Source organism: Spermophilus citellus, assembly GCF_964194105.1.
Source record: "Spermophilus citellus genome assembly, chromosome: 2".
NCBI classification, from domain to species: domain Eukaryota; kingdom Metazoa; phylum Chordata; class Mammalia; order Rodentia; family Sciuridae; genus Spermophilus; species Spermophilus citellus.
In genome coordinates this window covers 189,074,367-189,093,758 of record NC_138183.1, presented here as the reverse complement: position 1 = coordinate 189,093,758, position 19,392 = coordinate 189,074,367, and the positions used below count along the sequence as shown (strand labels likewise).

At 43.6% G+C, this 19,392-nt stretch overlaps 1 protein-coding gene across 1 annotated transcript in view; it reads right to left on the bottom strand.

Annotated features, from left to right (window-relative positions):
- Positions 1–19,392, bottom strand: part of TENM4 (teneurin transmembrane protein 4) — a 710,670-nt gene that overhangs the window by 289,326 nt on the left and 401,952 nt on the right. Inside the window, exon 6 of the mRNA XM_081282209.1 lies at positions 7,242–7,451. Within this exon, the coding sequence (XP_081138335.1) occupies positions 7,242–7,451 (210 nt within the window). The remainder of the gene's footprint in view (positions 1–7,241; positions 7,452–19,392) is intronic.

The window sequence follows — 19,392 nt, the reverse complement described above, 5'->3', positions numbered from 1 at the left end:
CCTTCCTCAAGGGGTGGTCTGGGAGTTCCTAGATCCAATCAAGCCATACACCAAAATTGTTGTTTCTGTACTTTTTAATGCAATGGCATTTGGGGGAAATGAATGGAAAAGGAGCTGCAGAGAGTCTGCAATCCAGTCACGTGAGTGACTAATTAGAGGGCCCTGGTTCTCCCAGGACGTTCAGTTACATTAATTCAAAGTGTGACCTGTTTATTTTGTGAGGTCAGGAAGAAGCCTTACCTCCTAGAAAGCCAATGTGGCAATTAAATTAGAGTCACTAGAGTTTGCCTGGGGGAATGTATGAAAAAGGGCTTTGTAAACTACATAAAACACAAGTGACCCCTGTGAGGGTGTCCCCACTGCCCCCAATTAGGGGGCATAATTGTCTGCCCCTGGTGGGAGGCCACAGGTGAGGGCTTGTCTGGCTTGGGGAGCACCTGGCAGAGTGGAAAGGGCCCTGAAGTCTGGGCCATGCTTTGAATCTTAGCTCCGTAGCTGGGCAAATTGCTTCATCTCCATGAATTTCCACCGCTCTACCATGTTCACCGCTCAGTGCGCTATTTTTAGGGTGGTGGTTTTGCACGTGCATGGGAGGGGTGCTGGGAGAAAGGAGGGAGAAAGGGAAATCAACTTATTTTTCAGTTTCATTTTAATTTTTAATTTTGAAGTTAGGTGCCAGGCACTGTGGGCGTGCAGGAGGTACAGTGTGACCCAGACCTCCTTCCAGGAACTTGGAGCTAGATGAGGAGTACAGACACGTGAATAACCAGGGCTCAGACTGCAGGCAGGAGTCTACGAAAGACAGTTGGGTATCCAAGAAGTGGGGCACCACAGCAGAGAGGGTGCAGGAACACTTCCTGAAGAACTCACGCTGGCCAAGTTCTCAACTTGGGAGAAATGACAACTAGGCCTCTTGCCTCCTCAGCTCCCAGGCCTGCAGGCTGGCCAGCATGCTGTGCAGTTCCCTAAGCTCTCGCTGCCAAGCAGAGTGGGTGAGGCCTTTCCAGGCAGTAATTATGAGTAAACAACAAGTGCTCCACAGAGCTGCCCAGCCAGAGACTTACACCTGTATCTTGCGGTCTAATTTTCAGGCGATTTGTTCCTATAGCCATGGGCAGGTTACTAAAACTTTCTGAGTCTTGGTTCTCCCATTAAAAAAAAAAAAGTACAATTCAGTATTATCACAAATTAGCCATCTTTACACACCCCCACCCCCAATTTTCGGGCATGGTCACACACATCTGTAATCCCAATGGCTCCAGAGGCTGGGGCAGGAGGATTGTGAGTTCAAAGCCAGCCTCAGCAATGGCGAGGTGCTAAGCAACTCAGTGAGACCCTGTCTCTAAATAAAATACAAAATAGAGCTGGGGATGTGGCTCAGTGGTTAAGTGCCCCTGAGTTCAATTTCCAGTAACCCCCAAAACCAAAACAAACAAAAACCCCAAACTGCTAGAACAAATATTTTACTAAAATTCATCTGGTGGCAAAATACCTGAACTTGCAGTAGTCTTGAAGCTTTTTTTTTTTTTAATTTTAATTCCACTAGTTTAATTGTATTAGTTTTGATGTTTTACTGCAGAAACAGTGATGTGTTTGATCACTATGTGAGTTTCAGGAAGAACACAGAAGATATATTCTATTTTCTTTCTTAAATCTGAAAATATCTGAATTCTGAAATGCATTTGATTCCCACAGTTTCATTTAAGGAATTTTGACCCCATAACTTAATTTAATTTCTTTCTTCCTTTTTTTTTTTTTTTTTTGGTACAAGGGATTGAGCTCAGGGACACTCCACCACTGAGCCACACCCCCAGCCTTATTTTGTATTTTATTTAGAGACAGGGTCTCACTGAGTTGCTTAGTGTCTTGCCATTACTGAGGCTGGCTTTGAACTCATGGTCCTCCTATCTCAGCCTCCTGAGCTGTTGGGATTACAGATGTGCCACCATGCCCAGTTTGACCTATACCTTTTTTTCAGGGTCTTTCTGCTTAGAATATGCTCCCCCCCATCTCTCTGAAAAACACCCACAAACATTTAAAATGTCATCAGGAATGTACGAATAAAGGAAAAAATCAATTTATCTCACTACCAAGAGTTAGGAAGTTGGTTTCTCTATACAGCTGGTACAATAAAAATTTATTTACCAACAAAGGTGTTTTGATGCAAGGGCTGAGAACAATGGTGAACCAGACTGCCTGAAGACTTTACCCTTTATCCTCACAACTTGCTAAGCCAGCAGACCCGAGAAACTGCAGTTGGTGCAGAACGACAGAAACAGGTTCCATGAAATTCTTGGTGAAAGGAGAAAAAAACAAATCTCACTGGACACTTTCCTCAACATTTAGAAACAGGCATTTCACAAACTGACTTGAGTCTCCCCCCCCAGGGACTCTAGATAGGTTCTAAATTAAGTTGAAATTTTTATATTGTTTTAAGAAAACACTTTTAGAAGGAGCTTACATATACACAGTGTTTCCCATTGAAAAGAAAAATAAACACTCCTCCACTGGATTGGAAGTCAAAACAAAATAATCCCAGCTGCTTAAGACCCTAGAAAGTCAATCAAACTGCCAAACAATAGTGATGCTGACTGTGAGAAATTTTCTAAGGAGAGGCAGGAAGGATCTGGTGCTGGGGTGGCTGGGGTGGAGTGGAGGGGAGTCAGGGATAGTCCTGTTTTTTTGGAAGCTATGACAAAATTTAATGTCTAAGTTCTCTGATCTGATTTGCCTCTGAAACTCCTGCAGTCTTCACAAAAACACCACGAAAAGATTCCATGCTGTGGTATCAGGCAGCCCTGGAGTTCAAATCTGACTGTATCACTTAGAAGCTGTGTGACTAAGAGGAGGAAATGAACTTCTCTGGGCCTTTATTACTTCAATGAGATTAAAACAGGGTTATATCATAGGATAGATAAGTGGTGTCAATGATTCCACAAAATAAAATGCTTCTAACACGCTTCTTCAAGGTTTTGTAGTGATAGGCATCCAACAATGAGGAATTCTTTTAAAAGCAGAGAGGGGACATAAGAGACATCATGGCACAGCTTATATAGAATTCCTCTTGTCCTCTCCAGCCTTCTACTAAGGAGGGGACAAAAATGACAGAGTCTAGTACTGGAAGTGAAATGAAAAAGACAAGGGAAAAAAAAAAAAAAAAGAAAGAAAGAAAGAAACAATGACTCTGGAGTCACGCAGGCTTGGTTTTGAATCTTTGCCCATGTCCCTTAAAAGAAGCAGGGCAAAGGGCAAGTCTCTGTCACTCCCTGGGCCTCAGTTTCCCAAACAGTAAAATAGAGATAAACTGAAGCTTAAATAAGATTATGCACAAAAAGAACAATCTGATACACAGAAGGACCTTAGGACAACAATTCCCCCACCCCTAGGCCTTTGAGGAACTCTAAACAGCCTCCCCTGACCCTCTTAAATATCAACTCCCAAGTTTTCAAAGTCCCCTCTCTTTAGAACTGAGATTAGAACAACTCATGAAGCATTTAATATTTATTCTGAAAAAGTTTCTTTGGGATAGGGACAAATACTTACTTAATCCTAACCACTTCCTTAGCTTCTCAACAGCTACCAGTTGATATTTCAGTGAAATCTTTCTTTCTATACATCAGTGGTTTCTGGATGAGTGCCTTTGGGGGAGGATTAGGCTCCTGATGACAAAGAGCCACTTGCCCTGTTTTCCACAGGGACTGTGAGTTGTGCTGGGATGCCCCATGTGCCCTCTCTGCACTTTACATGGAGATTTTCGCAGGGTGGCTCTTAGACACCTCAGGCCTGGGGTCCCAGCTTTGGGCTAGAGTTGACACAGCTGCAGGCAGCGGGCCTCCAGGGGAGCGGGAGAGAGGCAGCCTGGCTGCTGAGAAGGCAGGTTTCAAGAGGTCAGCGTCGCCACAGGAAGCTGCCAAATTTTCACCCTTCAGGAGCCAGAGGGGCATCCTTTGTCATTAAAATGCATTCCCAACTAAATCTGAGGGAAAGTGGCCCTAAAGTAATTGATCTGTTTAGGGTGGGCTCTAAAACCTTAAATTGGTGGCAGGCAATAGGGTGTGCAGTTAGGGAGGTTTTAAAACAGTTTTGTCTTTAGATTCCTTAACAAACTTGGAAGGTTTTCTCCCCGCCATTTCAGGGATGGAGGAACAGATGATCAGAGAGGTTCAGGACCTTGCCTGGGGTCCCACATCAGGAATTTAGGTTTGGGTCTACAGCCTCCAGGGCCGTCTCTGCTGACCTGTAGTGGTGTGTAGTTTGCATTGCTTGCTCACTGGTTCATTCATTCACTTCTTTAATGAACACTGAATAATAAGTATCCCTAAGACCATCCACAAAGGTGTTAAATGTTGTTATCTCTGGAACAAGGATGACACGTGCGTCACATTTTACCCTTCTGGATTATCTGAATGCCAACGAGCATCATTCCTTTTATAATTAGCAAAATACTATTGCTCATAAACTCATTAAGATACTTTATCTTTTTCTTTTATTCTTTTTTCCCCCTTTCTTTTTAAAGAAAGCATACCAAACTCTTTCAACTTTACTGCACTCTGATTTAGCAGGACCCACTCATGGTCCCTCACTAGTGCTAGACTCATGTCAGCACCAGCAGGTCCTTCAGTATATAGAAGACCTTCTGGCTTGGGCTTGCAGGTGACAGGAGGAAGCAGGCAGGGGTTAGCTATAGGCCAGATGCAGTGGCTTCTCCCAGGACTCCAACCCTAAAGCAGACGACCAATAAGGACCTAGAATCTCCCTTTAGGCATGGGACACATTTAAAAACAATCTTTAGAGTGATTCTCAGAGCAAGGCCCCAGGGAAGCAATTCCTAATGTCTCGAACCCCCACAGGGAGCAGGAGCCCTGAGGTGTAAAACTGAGCAGAGATCTATAGGCCAAAGTCCCCCCATCCCTATCTTCCCTGCACATCAGTAATGCAGAAGCACCTCAGCTTGCCCCAGAATTTGCAATAAAGCGACTGCTCTATTTCAGTTAATTAACAAAGGGAGAGATTAAGGACTTTAATCTCCTGCCTTCTCTTGTACCTGCAATGCTTATGTATAAAAAAGTATATATATATATTATATATAATATTATATTTAATAAATATATATAACGTTTCTCCCATTCCTAATAAGCTAAAGCAAGCTATTGGCAGAGATAACTCTGACAGCACCACATGGCACTGATAAAACCAGAGTACCTTAGAAACTGCTCCATCATTGGCAAGATGGGGAAACTGAGGCCTGGAATAGAACAAGAACAAGTAGCCAATAAGCTACAGAGCTGGGCCTGGAACCCAGATCTCCTTACTCCCAGCCTAGGGTTCCTGTTTCCATACATCGTTTGAAACATGGGCACCAAATCACTGTAAAGAAAGCGCCATCCTCAGAGAGCACAGGGAATGGGCCCTGGAGGATCCTTTGGGTGTGGGTCATAGAGAAGGAAGGGCCTGAAGTCCTGTCAGAGGAGAGCCATGAAGGCCAAAGATCACTCTGGTGCTTGACAGCAGTGGAGTCTGGGAGAGGTCCTGGATAGGAAAGAGTGGTGGGCAATAAGCCACCTTTGTCAATGTTGAGGGGATTGACTCTGTACCCAGAGGAGCTCAGGTGACTTTCACCATGTGGCCTTCCATACTTTTCCCAGGTCTGTGCCTGTTTATGGCCCAGGTTCCCAGGTTTAAGCAGGCTCTCAGTTCCAGTTTTTTTTTTTTTTTTTCACATTTTCTTTCTGTTCAGAGGACTCTTGGTTATTCTTGCCCATAGTAACCACTGCCTGGCAGACTGTTCCTTCAGATCCAACTAGCACCTCCTCCAAGATGCATTTCCTAATTCCTTCAGGCAGCAGAGGCTTTATCCTGGGTAGGCTCCATCCTCTCTTATCACCTTGGGCTGTGAATTGAGGGCCTCTGATGAAGGCCTCTTGGAGCTTGCCTAAGTGCCTGGCAGCATGGGGTTGCTTTCACAGGTGGGCTCTGAAAGTTCTCTAGAGGAAGACTGCAGGTGCCTGGGAAAGGCATCAATATTTGCTAAACTTCTTCTCTGTCCCAGGCACTGTGATGGGTGCTCATCAGGAGCTGGCTAATATATTGTCCACTTTATGCTTGAGGAAACAAGCTTGGAAAGACATGGAGATGTTTCCAAAGTCCTAAAGCAATAAAGCTTACATCTAATGCAGAGCTGACTGATTCCAGACCCCATGGACTCTGCCTTATACTTCTCCATATCTCTGCCTCCATTTCCAGAATCCTGTCTGAAACTCAGTACCGCATGGGCACTTATAAATAAATGCTTGCCATGTCAACATAACCTACAGTATTAATTGTGGGAAACAGTCTCATTTCTTCTGCTAGAATCAGGAAGTTTGGGGGCCATTAGAGTGATCCCAGGCTTCCTCATCTTCCTCAGAGGCTTGGATACCCTATAGAACATTTTTTGCAAAGAAATGGACTGGCCTCTGTTGACCACAGGGCAAGCATCTTGGCCCAGGTGAACTCCATCAGCCTGGAACTCTCCCACTGACCCCAACACACCTCCTCTCCTTAAAGAAAGCCAGGGCAGAGCCGAGAAAAAGAGCTGGTCACAGGCAGATCCATGCTGAAATGCAGTGGCTCTGTCTCAGCCAGCATTCAGCCCTGCCACCGCCTGGGGCTTCAGAGCCCTGTCTCCAGACTGTGTAAAAGTTCGGAACTTTCAAAGCTAGTGCTGGGCTTCAGATAGGACTCCTTCTCTCAGTTTTCTCATTGTTAATGGGGACACTAATTCTGGTCTGGTAGGAAGGGTTGTAAGAATCCAATGAAGCAACAGGTGACAGTGTTGACACAGTCCCTGGCACACAGTGGGAAGCCAATCAGTGTTATTTGTATCTGGACTCCCCGTTGTTGCTCTCCCTGCCGATCTTTGTATCTTCACCTGCTTGGAGCTCTACCTGATGCTTCTGTCGTGGTGTCTGTGCACCTCTGTCCGTGCACCTGCCTGCTGGAGTCAGTCGCCTAGGAGGAGGACAGCAACAGTCTCCCCCCACGCTCCTACAGAGCCTCTGACGCCAGGCAGGAGCAGGAGCTGGGTTGCTCTAGCCCGCGAGCCTCCTGGCACCCGACTGCCCGCGAGCCCACCGTGGTGCATGTGCACCATGCATCGTGCATCGGGGCCCTCCGCCCAGCAGGCGGCCCAAGCAGGCATCGTCAACGAAAGGAAATAAAAGAAACAAACCCACAAAAGTTAGGAAGAGAGAGGGACTTACCGTTTGCTGCGACCCCCAGGCTGGCGGAGCCACTTTTAACTAAGAATGAATTAGGGACAAACTCTTCCTCAGAGTCTGAGTCCGGGGTTGGCTGGGCCACACCGTTGCCTAGCAACCGCCTCTGGCTCTCATTGGCCGGAGGGGAAGGGGGCGGGGAGGGGGACTGCTCAATAGGGGTTGAAGAAGCGGATGAACAATGCAAGGGAGCACCTGCGAACCACAAAGACAAACACAGACAGAAAAAAAAAAAACAACAATGAAAATTGATTCGGAGGCACACGGGGAAGGGGAGGGAGCAAAATAAAACACGTATCAACAGGGGAGGAGGCTCCCGATACTGCGCGATCTACTGCACACGTGGCGGGGCTGGTACCTCCGCAGAGAGTTGGTGAACACTCCTTCAGAAGAGCAGGGTCCAGGCAAAAGTCTGTGCAGCTCACAAAGGGCACCTTAGAAACACTCTAGGGGAACCTTCCCTGGTTTGCCTGTTCTTTTTGAGACGCCCGGAACCCTGAGGTCTAATTCTGACGGGGCTATGTGATCCATCAAAACTGCTGCCCTCTCTGAGTCTCAATGTCTCCTCGGTAAAAAGAGCAGTCGGGACTGAGTGATCTCTCAGCCCCTCCAAACTGGCCCGTCTGTGATGTCACCGAGCCTTAATGATGTTCTTATTAGAGAGTTTTTAATCCAACATGCCTGGAACAAGCTCTGGGCCTCATAAAAGGCAGTGAGAGTTGGAAAGAATGATTCAGGGCTCCCTTCCACCTATGGCATTGTTGAGAATTTCAACACACTAATGTTTTACTTTTCTAAGAATCTAACATTTTATGATTCTTGAAACCTCACACTAAAGAAACATTTGTTGAATAGAACTGTTTCAGGGATTTAACACACTAGGATTCTTAAGTTCTGAAATTTGAATATGACAATATTCTATAATATTAGGACAATGCCATTGTGTGGGTTCCAGAACAGTGTCAGTAAAATCTGACTCCAGGGTTATATTATGTCATGATTCAAAGGTCCTGGCTTCCTATCGTTCTATAGCAAACTCTAAACTCTTCAGAAGGAGGAGGTGATGGCCTGGGACAAGACTTTTGAGTTCAGGTAATTTGCAGTCTTGTCTGTGGCTGACCTTTCAACGTGTGCAGTACATCGTCTACAAGAGAGGGAACACAAGCACAGACATATAAAAGTATACAGTACAAGACATCGCATCCACTTGGCAGCAAAGGCTGCTTATTTTCTCCCATCTTGATTGATAGAAGGTGCACAACATAATCGTATTCCATGTGGCTTTTCAGAGACTGACCCTTAGGAAGCATAATGCAGCCCAGATGTGCCATGGCATCCTAAAATTTGGCAGGACTCTAAGAGGGAGAGGTCATGGAGAGCTGCTGATTATTGGGGGCAAAGAAAAAGCTTTTCATATTTGGTCCATAAAAGAGACTCCCACTCAGTTCACAGTCACCAAATCTTGCAGGACTTTTCAGGTTCCATGACCTTAATGTCCATCCCTGAACTTAACTGTGCATGACCACACTTTGTAGAGTTGCTTTGTATGCCATTTAACTGCCTTATTTTAGAAGTTCAGTAAAGACAACTGAAAGAGTAGGAATCAATGACCACAGTACAAGCTCTGAACAGCTTTTCCCTCCTGGTTTTGGTTTCTTTACAAAAAAATTCAGGCTAAAGTTCAATTGTTCAAACCAGTATTCTCAATTTACCTTGACACCTCTTATCAGCCAAACATATAGACTGGAGCATTCCTTTCTTTGACCTTGTCTTCCATTCTAATATCATGTTTGCCCTGCTATATGTGCAATTATCTGCATACATAAAAGTATGCAGTGCATTTTGAGGGTATGGTGCACTCTCGGAGTGGGATTTAGAGTTCTACTGCAGCCCGTCTAGCTTCCTATTAGTTATACGATCTTGGGAAAATTACTTCTAGTTCCTTATTTATAAGTTGTCTACCCCCCTGTGCCCTGCCTGTTATATAGTTCCTGTGAGGACTAAAGATACTCTATGTGAGCACACACGGTGTGCATGAGCGCGTGGGAGCCTGAGGTCAGTGCTCACCAAATGCTTATTAAATTGAACAAAGCCACCCCTCCAGGAACCCCTTTCACGACTCCCCTTCCCCTACAGAAGATTTTTGTCTACCAGGCTGTATTTATTAAGCAAACAAATACCCACTTCCTCATCTTTTATTAATCAAAGATATCTTATACTCTCCAATCCGAGCTTCTGATGAGCTTGAGATAACTAGGACCAGATCCTGCAGCATTGTTAGTTTTCAGACCAAACTAGGAAGCACTATATGCTGTTTCAGGGTACCTGTGAAAGCCTCTTCCCCAGTAAAGCCGGGAAGCTTTAACAAGTAAAAAGTTCCTGCATTAAGTTGTTCCATGACAAACTTCAGAGACCCTGGGTTGAGCCCAGCCTGGCATTCTCCCGGACCCCATGCCTGCCTTTTCTTCCTTCCATCCAATCTCCAGGTTTCTCCTCAGGATTGAGGGTTGCTCTGAATATTTATCACTAATATCTGAAGCCCCCATCCAGGTGCTAGGGACTTCACAAGTATGAGAAGTTTCTGTGAGATACAGAAATCATTGAAAACCCCTTAATTCCCTTCCTCTCATTTATTGGCATATTCTATGTTCACTGATTTTCAAGGCAGAATGCACAGAATGATTTCCTAGAATTCAAAGAGAATACTAGGAAATATTTATTTTTTAACTCATGATTTAAAAATTTCTATGTAGTTTGTGTTTTATGATAGACACACATCAATGCATGAACTCTTGGATGCATGCACTAAAATGCACTGCTGTACCAATGCAGCATGTTCCCAGCAGAGCAGGGTTGCGCTGGGAGAAGGAGCTCTGGAGCCAACTGTCTGTGTTGGAAACTCAGGCCCTATACCTGCTTATGACCTTAGGCAAATTATTTTTCCCTTTGTGCCTCAGTTTCCTCATCTTTATACTTTAGATTAGAAAAAAAGAGCACCTACTCTTTTTGTGTGTGTGTGTGTTGCTCTGAGGATTAAAGGGATTACAACAAGCAACATGTTGAGAACAGTGTTTGGCAGCCAGTAAACACCCAACGAACATCAAACGTTGCTATGCAAACTTGTATGGATAAAATGAAGGGGTGCTAAGTTTTTCTTTTTTATTAGAATAGAAGATGATTGTAAAAGTATGGTGAACACTGCTTCACATCAGAGACATTTCCTAAACACTCACTGAAGGTGAGGGGACACAGAGAGAGACACAGCCCCAAAGTGCTGGTGGGAGGGAGAATGCACACGGAGCTCTGAGCAAGGTGGGACATGTTGGAACAGCACGAAGCCCGGTGCAAGGGGAGGAGGGCTGTGGAGCTCATTTCAAATGAGGGAACTGAGAAAGGCTTTATGGAGCCATGGGAGATTTCAATGGGGGAGGGATGGGGTTATGAGCATCCCCTGGCCGAGGGAAGAGTATAAAGTCCTTCCTTTCCCTGGTTTCAGCAATCTGCCCTTCCAATACCTCTCAGGTCTCATGTGTTACCATTACCTTCTCACCAAGTTCTGCTGAGACTTGCTGAGACACCTGGCTTGTTCTTGTTTCCAGAGACTCGTTGCTCTCGTTCTCTCACCCATGTTCACAGAGCTGTAAACTCTCTGTATTGAGTCTATCTGAATGCTACTTCTGGGAGTGCAACTACAGTAGTTTTGCCTCTGAGCTTTTGCACACACTGTTCTTTTCCCCTGAAGCATTTCCTTTCCTCACTGCCACCTGGTAAGTCTTTTTAATTCCCACTCCTCAGAGTTTGATCTTATGGTGCCTCCCCCAGGAAGGCCTCCCTGATGCCTCCCTGAAGAGGGGCTTCACCCCTCCACCGTATGCCCTCAAGTCCTCTGGATTCTCCCTATTGCAACTTTTCTCACTTTGTGGTATTTACTTCTGTGTCCTTCATGTGTCTGCCAGCTTGTCTTTACCATATTTACTTGTGCTTAGTATCTTGCACATTGAAAGCACTAGTATGTATTTAAGAATAAGAATACCTTGATTATCTACGTAAGAATGGTGAGACATGAACAGTTGGTTTAGGCCTTGAATATTAGGAGAAGGAAATCAGACTTTGACTGGGGAGCCTGGGAGGTTTTTAAAGCAGGAAGGTGACAAGCCCAGGGTCATGCTTTAGAAGGATTGATTCTTTAAGCCTCAGGCATCTGCTCAATCACCCAGATTTCCTCCCTGACTGGTTTGGTTCTGTCAGGCTGTTGAAAATCCAGATGACCTAGGTTCGCCTTTTGAATGAGGCCCAGATACATGCTCAGGCAGGCAAATAAGGGTGCCTGTTTCCTGGGGTTCAGGTGTGCCTTCCCATGTGTTCTGATTACCAGATGAGGGGAATCCAGTATTGTAGATGCTTCCATGTGTTTGTGGTAAGATGAGATGGGATAATTAGAGGCCCTGCTCCAACACCCCTGGAAGAGTAGGAGGAATTATCCAAGCTTCTTGAGGAGGGCACAGTGAGCCTGGATCTGCCTTATAGATAATAAGGATGGAGAAAGAAGACAACAAGGTGAGCCAGGGTGGACACCTGCATGGTTGGGGGTGGGGGTGGGGGCTCCAAAGGGCCCCAAACTGGGCTGGATGCTTTGTAAGATCTTTTCCTCACAATACCAGTATGGGTAGGAAAACCCATCCCCATTTTCAAGGTCAAGAAAAGGAGGCTTAGAGAAGTAAAGGAACTTGTTTGTGGTTCTAGAGCCTAGAGAAGAACCCATAACTGTAATGCTCTTTCCATTGAATAGTGAGAATAACATTTTTTCAACCGTGATTTAGATTTTCTACTAGGCTAGGGAGAGGAAGGGGCACGTCCTTTAGACAAACATAACTGAAGTAGAAAGATGGTGGATGATCTTCCTACTGGGCAGACCAGGGGTCAAAGCCCAGTTTCACTGCAGGTTGTATGATCTTGGATAAGTCATTTCTATGAGTCTCAATTTTCTCCTTTCAAAAATGGAACGACAGTGCTCACTGCAAAGAGCTGCTGAGGGACTGATGGTATTATGCTCAAAAAGAGCCCTGCAGTCGGCCTGTACATGGCAAAGGCTCAACCAATATTGTTTTCATCTGCCAGCTCTACAGTTGTAGATCTGACACAGACAGAACGTGGTGGTTTGGCGAAAGAAACAATGACAGATCTACATGCCTGCCAATGTCATTTTTATCAATATGTATCACGTGATGATGTGGAAAAAACAAAACAACAACAACAACAACAACAAAACAGAGGAGCCAAGCACAGTGGTGCATGTCTATAATCCCAGAGACTTGAGAGACTGAAGAAGGAGAATTGCAAGTTTGAGGCTAGCCTCAGTAACTTCACAAGGCCCTAAGCAACTTAGTGAGACCTTGTCTCAAAAAATAGAAAGATTTGGGGTTGTAGCTTACTGGTAAAGTGCCCCTGAGCTCAATTCCCAATACTGATAGATAGATGGATAGATAGATGGAGTGAGTTAGGGAGACAGCTGTGTATAGGACAAGAAAGTCCTAGAATCTGCAGGAATAATTTCAGTGACCTATACCTCTCTGTGAATAAATGGTAGCTTTCCTTGCATTTTAAACCTATCCTATAACTAGAGCAGGCCAGTTCTCAAAGAATGCTATTTCCTAGCATTCTGGATTCTGAGCATATGTTTGGGATATGCCACGAGACTAAAAGTGTGAAAGGCTAGTTGATGGACAAGTCAAAGAAAGACTATTAACAAAATGCACTTTTTTTTTTTTTTTTTTTAACACTTTGCTCAGCAGTCCTGAGAAATGTGTGTGAATGCTAAGTGGAACTGTATTGATCTATGTTAAACCCCATCTAGGCTTTGGCAGGGGAATTTGGGTGTGCACACACAATGGAAAGTGAGTCCCCATCAGTAAAGCAGAGGACTAGCTGTGGGCTGCCACAGAGGCAATTACCTGGGTTATTGCAGGCGCTTTCTAATAACTGCTTTAACTGGCAGCCCTGTGACTTAGAAACCTTTATGTGAAATGTCTACTCCAGTTCTCAGTCATTACTCAATAAATGAAACCCAGCAACCACACCAAAGCAGACCCTCAGACCTACACAGGTTCCTCCTGTCCTTGGGGCACTGATCCGATGGATTCGTCCGTCCTGTGAAAGCTGGTGTGTTTCATCTTCTCAGCCTTCTTTCCAGAACCATTTCAGCCCCTCCACCTAAAACCCAATGTATTCCTTCTCTCCTCACACACCAGCGCAGGAGATCACATTGCTTGGTTAGATAAGTAAAATGATATCAGTTCTGAGGAGAGGCGAGAACATGAAGAAAACTGAGATGTCCTACCGATTCAGAAATTTTGGGCTGATGGAGATCAGCAACTCTATTTTGATGGTTTCATGTTCTGCTTTGTATTCCAATGAGTTAGGTTCACACCGACTCTTTGAACAGAATATCCTGCCATACAGGGATCAAGTACTGCTCATCTCTGTTCAGGCCTGGCTCAGGGTCTCAAATCAACAAAGGGTCACAAAACTATTTCCCCTAATTACTTGAAGTTGATTGGAATCTATTCCTGCAAAATATTTCAGAGAGCTGGAAATCTGAAAATCTAGAGTGACCCACCATTCTGGTTTGTCAGGATAGCCCAAATTTACCCCTATTATTCTGCACTGACAATAACAGTCCCCCCTTTTACTGTAAAAAACATCTTGATTTGGACAATTCATTACAAGGCCGCCCTGTTTTAGGGTAGTACAGATTCAGTTCCACATCAGAGGTGGGTTCTCAGTAGCCATGGAAATGGGGGTCAGGGGATCCAAATGGATGCAGGGTCAACAAAGTTCCTCATGATCATGGGTAGGTCCTCCTCTCTCTCTGTTGGACTAGTATTCCCTAAGGTCCTTTTGTGGTCCAACATTCTGCAAGATGGGAATAACAGAGGTCTACACCTGAAGGTCTTGTTCTGAGGATTAAGGGGAAAAATGTAGGACATAAATGACTTCAGCTATGAGAGTCAGATACCTCCAGCATAGTATATGCTCATAAAATGTTTACTGAAGGAATAAATTTGCATAAGTGTATAGGGGAAAAAAGATTGCCAAAAATAAAAAACAAGGCCTTTGTAATGATTATCATAATGATTATGGGAAAATTAGAATTTTAATGTTTTTATACATTGAAAAATTTTTTACAATGGATATATGTAGTTCTATATATCTACATGTATAATTATACATCATATATATATATATATATATATTTTTTTTTTTTTTTTTTTTTTTTTTTTTTTGTATAGGGACGATTGAACTCAAGGCCTCTTGCATGCTAGGCAAGTATTCTACCACTGAGTTACAACCCAAGCCCCTATCATTTTTATACTTTTAAAAGTTATTTTTTATGATTTGGATATGAAGTGTCCCCTGAAAGCTCATGTGTGAGACAATGCAGGAATGTTCAGAGGTAAAATGATGAGATTATGAGAGCTGTACTTTATCAGTGGATTAATCCATTTGATGGATTAATCCACAGGCAGGAAGGGTGAGGCTGGAGGAAGTAGGTCACCGGGGTGTGCTCCTGGGGGTCACATCATGCCTGCCTCCTTGCACTGGAGCTCTCTCTTCTCTCTGGTTGTCATGAAGTGAGCAGCTTTCTTCTACCACATCCTTCCACCATGGGTTCTGCCTCACCTCAGGCCCAGAGCTGTGGAGTCAGCCAACCATGGGCTGAACCTCTGAAACAGTGAGCCAAAATAAGCTTTTCCTTCTCTAAGTTGTTCTTGTCAGGTCTTGTGGTCACAGTGATGAAAAGCTGACTAAAAAATTATTTTTAAAACTGACGGATAAAATATGTGTGAAAATATCTGGCATCTAGTAGGTGCTAAAAGAGATTTGGTCTTAAATACAAACATGATTTTATGCATTGATGCTAGTTGTATAACTAAATATAAACTGAGTTTTAAACAATTCCACTTCTAGGAATTTACACAAAACTTGACTTTTTTTTTTTTTTTTTTTTTTTGGCAATATTGGGGATTTAACTCAGGAGCACTTTACCACTGAGCTACAACCCAGACCTTTTAATTTTTTTATTTTGAGACAGGGTCTTGCTAGGTAGCCCAGGCTGGCTTTGAACTTGAAATCTTCCTGACTCATCCTCCTGAGCTGCTGGGATTACAGATGTATGCCACCATGACTAGCAAACATTTTGACCATTCAAAAGATTTTCTTTTGAGGATACACATCACAATATGATTTGAGGTAGTAAAAAGTAAAAATTTTTAAAAATGTTTAAAAGGTTACGCATCTTTAATTTTAAAAAGTAAATGCTTTCAATTAGATAAACTAAGGCACAACAATACAATGCTAAAATGAAAAAAAAAACCACTGTTATGGAGAACAGGATACAAACAAAGCATGGTACAGAACTGTTTGAAAAGTATTTCTGGGGCTGGGGCTGTGGCTCAGCAGTAGTGCACTTGCTTGGCATGTGTGAGGCACTGGGTTCGATTCTCAGCACCACATAGAAATAAATAAAATAAAGATCTATCAACAACTAAAAATAAATTTTAAAAAGTACTTCCAACTTTATTTAAGTGAATACACGTACAATGTGTGTGTACAAAAATGTTAGTACCAGTTACCTTAGGGCGGTAGAATTGTGAATAAATTTTAATCTTTATATTCTAAATTTTCTAATTTTTTTAAAGGAAGAAATGTGATGATGAGATTTGAAAAAACAAACAATAAAAGTTATTGTAAAAAGAAGAAAATATAGAAAGCCCGGAAGACAGCTCCTGCTTGGGGCCTCTGTTGGGATGAGCTGGGAAGAACCGCAGCCTACAGGGTCCAAAATCACCCCCTTGTCCAGCCTAGTAAATCTTGTGGGTCTTACTCCCCCAGCTCGGCAGCTCCCACTAAGTCAGCTCTCCTCGACAATGGTTATTTTCAGAAGCAGACCCGGGGCCATCTGTCTCTGTGACTTATGCTGGGAAAATGGTCTCTGGAAAACAGGACGCAGTAAATTTCTCAGGCTCAGGTCATTTGATCTCTAGCTCTCCTCCTTACAGGTTTCTCTGGGAGTTGAAAACATTAAATATATATATATATAAGCATTCATACTGAACAGAGCTCTGCTTTTACCTGCTTCCCTGGGGAAGCCAGGTCACTGGTGTTCCTCCTCCTCTGCAACCAGAAGTGAGCCCCTCCAACTGTCTGGTCTTCACATGGGATGGCCTATCCACTAGTCTGCATGTTTGACAGACATATTCAATGAGGACATTCCTTGATTTATTTTTTATAATATTCAATTTATTGGGATATAATTCACATACAAGTCACCCATTTAAAGTGTACAAATTAATGGTGTTCAGTATTTTCAAAGAGTAGTGCAGCCATGGCTACAATCAATTTTAGAACATTTTCATCACTCCCTCCCCAAAACCCCATGCTCATTGGCAGTCACTCCCCAGAACCCCACCTCCTGCAGGCCTAGACAGTCACGAATCTCCTTTCTGTCTCTATGGATTTACCTATTCCAGGCATTTCATATATATGGGATCATACGATATATGCTCTTTTATGTCTGGCTTCTTTCACTTTACATAATGTTTTCAAGGTTTACCCTTGCTAAAGCATGGATCAGGACTTTGTTTCAATTTATGGCTAAATAACATTGCAGTATATGGATATACCACATTTTGCTTATTCATTTATCAAACTTGGGTTGTTTTCACTTTTTGGCTAGTATCAAGGCTGCTACAAACATTTGTGTACAATTTTTTATATGGGAATGCATTTTTATTTCTCTCGGAATCAGGGTTCCAATTTCTTCACATCCTCACCAACATTTGTTATCATCTGAGTTAGTGATTACAGCTCTTCCAGTGAGTGTAAAGTGGTATCTCATTGTGGTTTGATTTGCATTTCCCTGAAGGCTAATGATGTAGAGCATCTTTCATGCACTTATTAACCATTTTTATATCTTCTTTGAAGAAATATCTGTTCAGATCCTTCATCCATTTTAAAAATTGAGGTGTGGCCATTGATTATAATCCTCAAACATTTATTTTATGCCTACTTTGCCAGGCAGCATTCTAAGCATGACTGTTAGACCCTTTGCCCTCAGAAACTTACATTTTAGTGAAGGAGAAAAATTGATAAACAAGAAAACAAATACTTGCATAGAAGATCTAGTGGGGGAAATGCTATGAAGAAAAGTCAAGTGGGTGTGGGAGCTGGGGTAATGGAATGGGTGTGCTATTATAAATAAGGTGGTCAGGGAGGCCTCTCTGAGGTCAGGAGGTGACAGAGGAGGTTAAGGAGTAAGCCATACAAACATCTGGAAGCCTCTGCTTTCCAGGTAGGGGTCCAGCAATGCCAAAGCCTCTGCAGTAGGATCAAGTTCATTTGAGAGACATGAAGGAAGCTAAAGGCTGGAGAAGCATAACAAGGAGTGTGCTAGGAAATGAGCCCTGAGATGTTGTCAAGGGCCAGATTATAGATGAGCAAAACCTGCAGACTAGAACCTTTATGCATATGTATTCATATGAGCCAATTCCCTAAGGAAGTGGACTGATCTTAGTCATCTCTGTGTGTTCACTGCACATCAATGAAATTTACATGTGACGAGCACCTACTACTTATTATATTTTACTGAAATCCTAACAAAATCAGTATGTACATGTGAATAGCATTTACTGTATAGTTTGCACAGGAGTTTCACATCTATCATCTCGTTTGATCCTTACCACATCTGAGTGGGGTAATAGTCATCACCCCCATGTTACAGATAGATAAACCAAGGAGAGGTGATGTGATCTATAGAGGGACAACCAACTTGTAGGGTGCTATGTGGGACTCCAATCCAGGGAGGAGCAGCAAATAAGATCTGGATTTAAAACTGATGATTGTGACTTGACACAGATTGTTTCATGTTTTAGAACCCTGGGATCTCAGGATCTGGGCTTACCTTACACGGATTCCTTGAAAAGTAAATCAATGAGTGCATGTGTAGCATACAGCAGGTGCTCAAGAGTGAGAGCTGTCTTCCAACTCCCTTGAAGGTCATACACCGAGGCAGCCTATGTGTGCAGTCCTGACTAGGCACCAGAGACACAGTCCCCTGGAGGGACACCCAGCCTCATGGGTGAAGGTGACAGAAATGCTGTACTTTATTATAAGAGAGGCAGTGAAGCCAGCGGAGGGGGCAGAGGTGAGGGAGGTACTGGGATCAGAGAGGAGGTGAACAAGGGGCCTGCGGAGCTCCAAGGGTTAGTGCTGACAACCTTTCCCAGAAGCTGCCTCCAGAGGGGTTTAAGATGGCCTGTCAAGGCCTCAGGAGGCTTGGCTGGGTCTGTCTGTGGAGGGCCACCTTCTGTGGGATGTGGAGAAGGAAGGCACAAGGCAAGCTGGATTATCTCTGACTGTCAAGATCTGCTGGCAAACGTGAACAAGGAGCGAGTAAAATTGATGGCTTTGAACATTCTGGTTCCAGAGAGCTTTCTTCAACAGGGAGGCCTGGACTCTGCACTTTTGCACTCAGATTTGATTAAGAAAGTCTCCCAAACAGCTGTTTAAAGTCATTTATTACTTCCTGGGGCTGTGTCTCTCTATATTTTTCCCCCACACTCAATTTATACAGCTGAAAAAATCTAGGACCCAAGATCAAGGATGAGTGTAATGGAATCATCAGGCTCCCTTCTACTCAGATATTGGAGGGATAGTGGGGGTACTAGGTACAGATAAAAGTAGTAAGAGACAGGGAGCTACAAAGAGAAAAGAGCCACTTGCTGGAGGGCAGGGAAGTCATGGAGATTAATTTAGTGTCCAACACTATGGAAAACCCTTTATATAAATTATTTCAATTAATTCTTACATCCTCTGAAAGGATGTTAGGCTCCAAATGACAGATTCAGATTTGAGGTTTCAATGAGGTCACCCAGCTGGTGAGTGCCAGGCTGAGCTCTGGACATTGTTCTGTTGGACCCCAAGCCCACACTTTCCCACTAAAATAACCTGAACAGACCATAGCAATAAGTGTAAGAATGTATGTTTGTAAATTCATGGGTTTACCTCCCTGATCTTCCATCAGCTGTGAGAAGAAGGCAATTAGGTTCAAAATTAAGCCACTTACTCAAAGCCACAA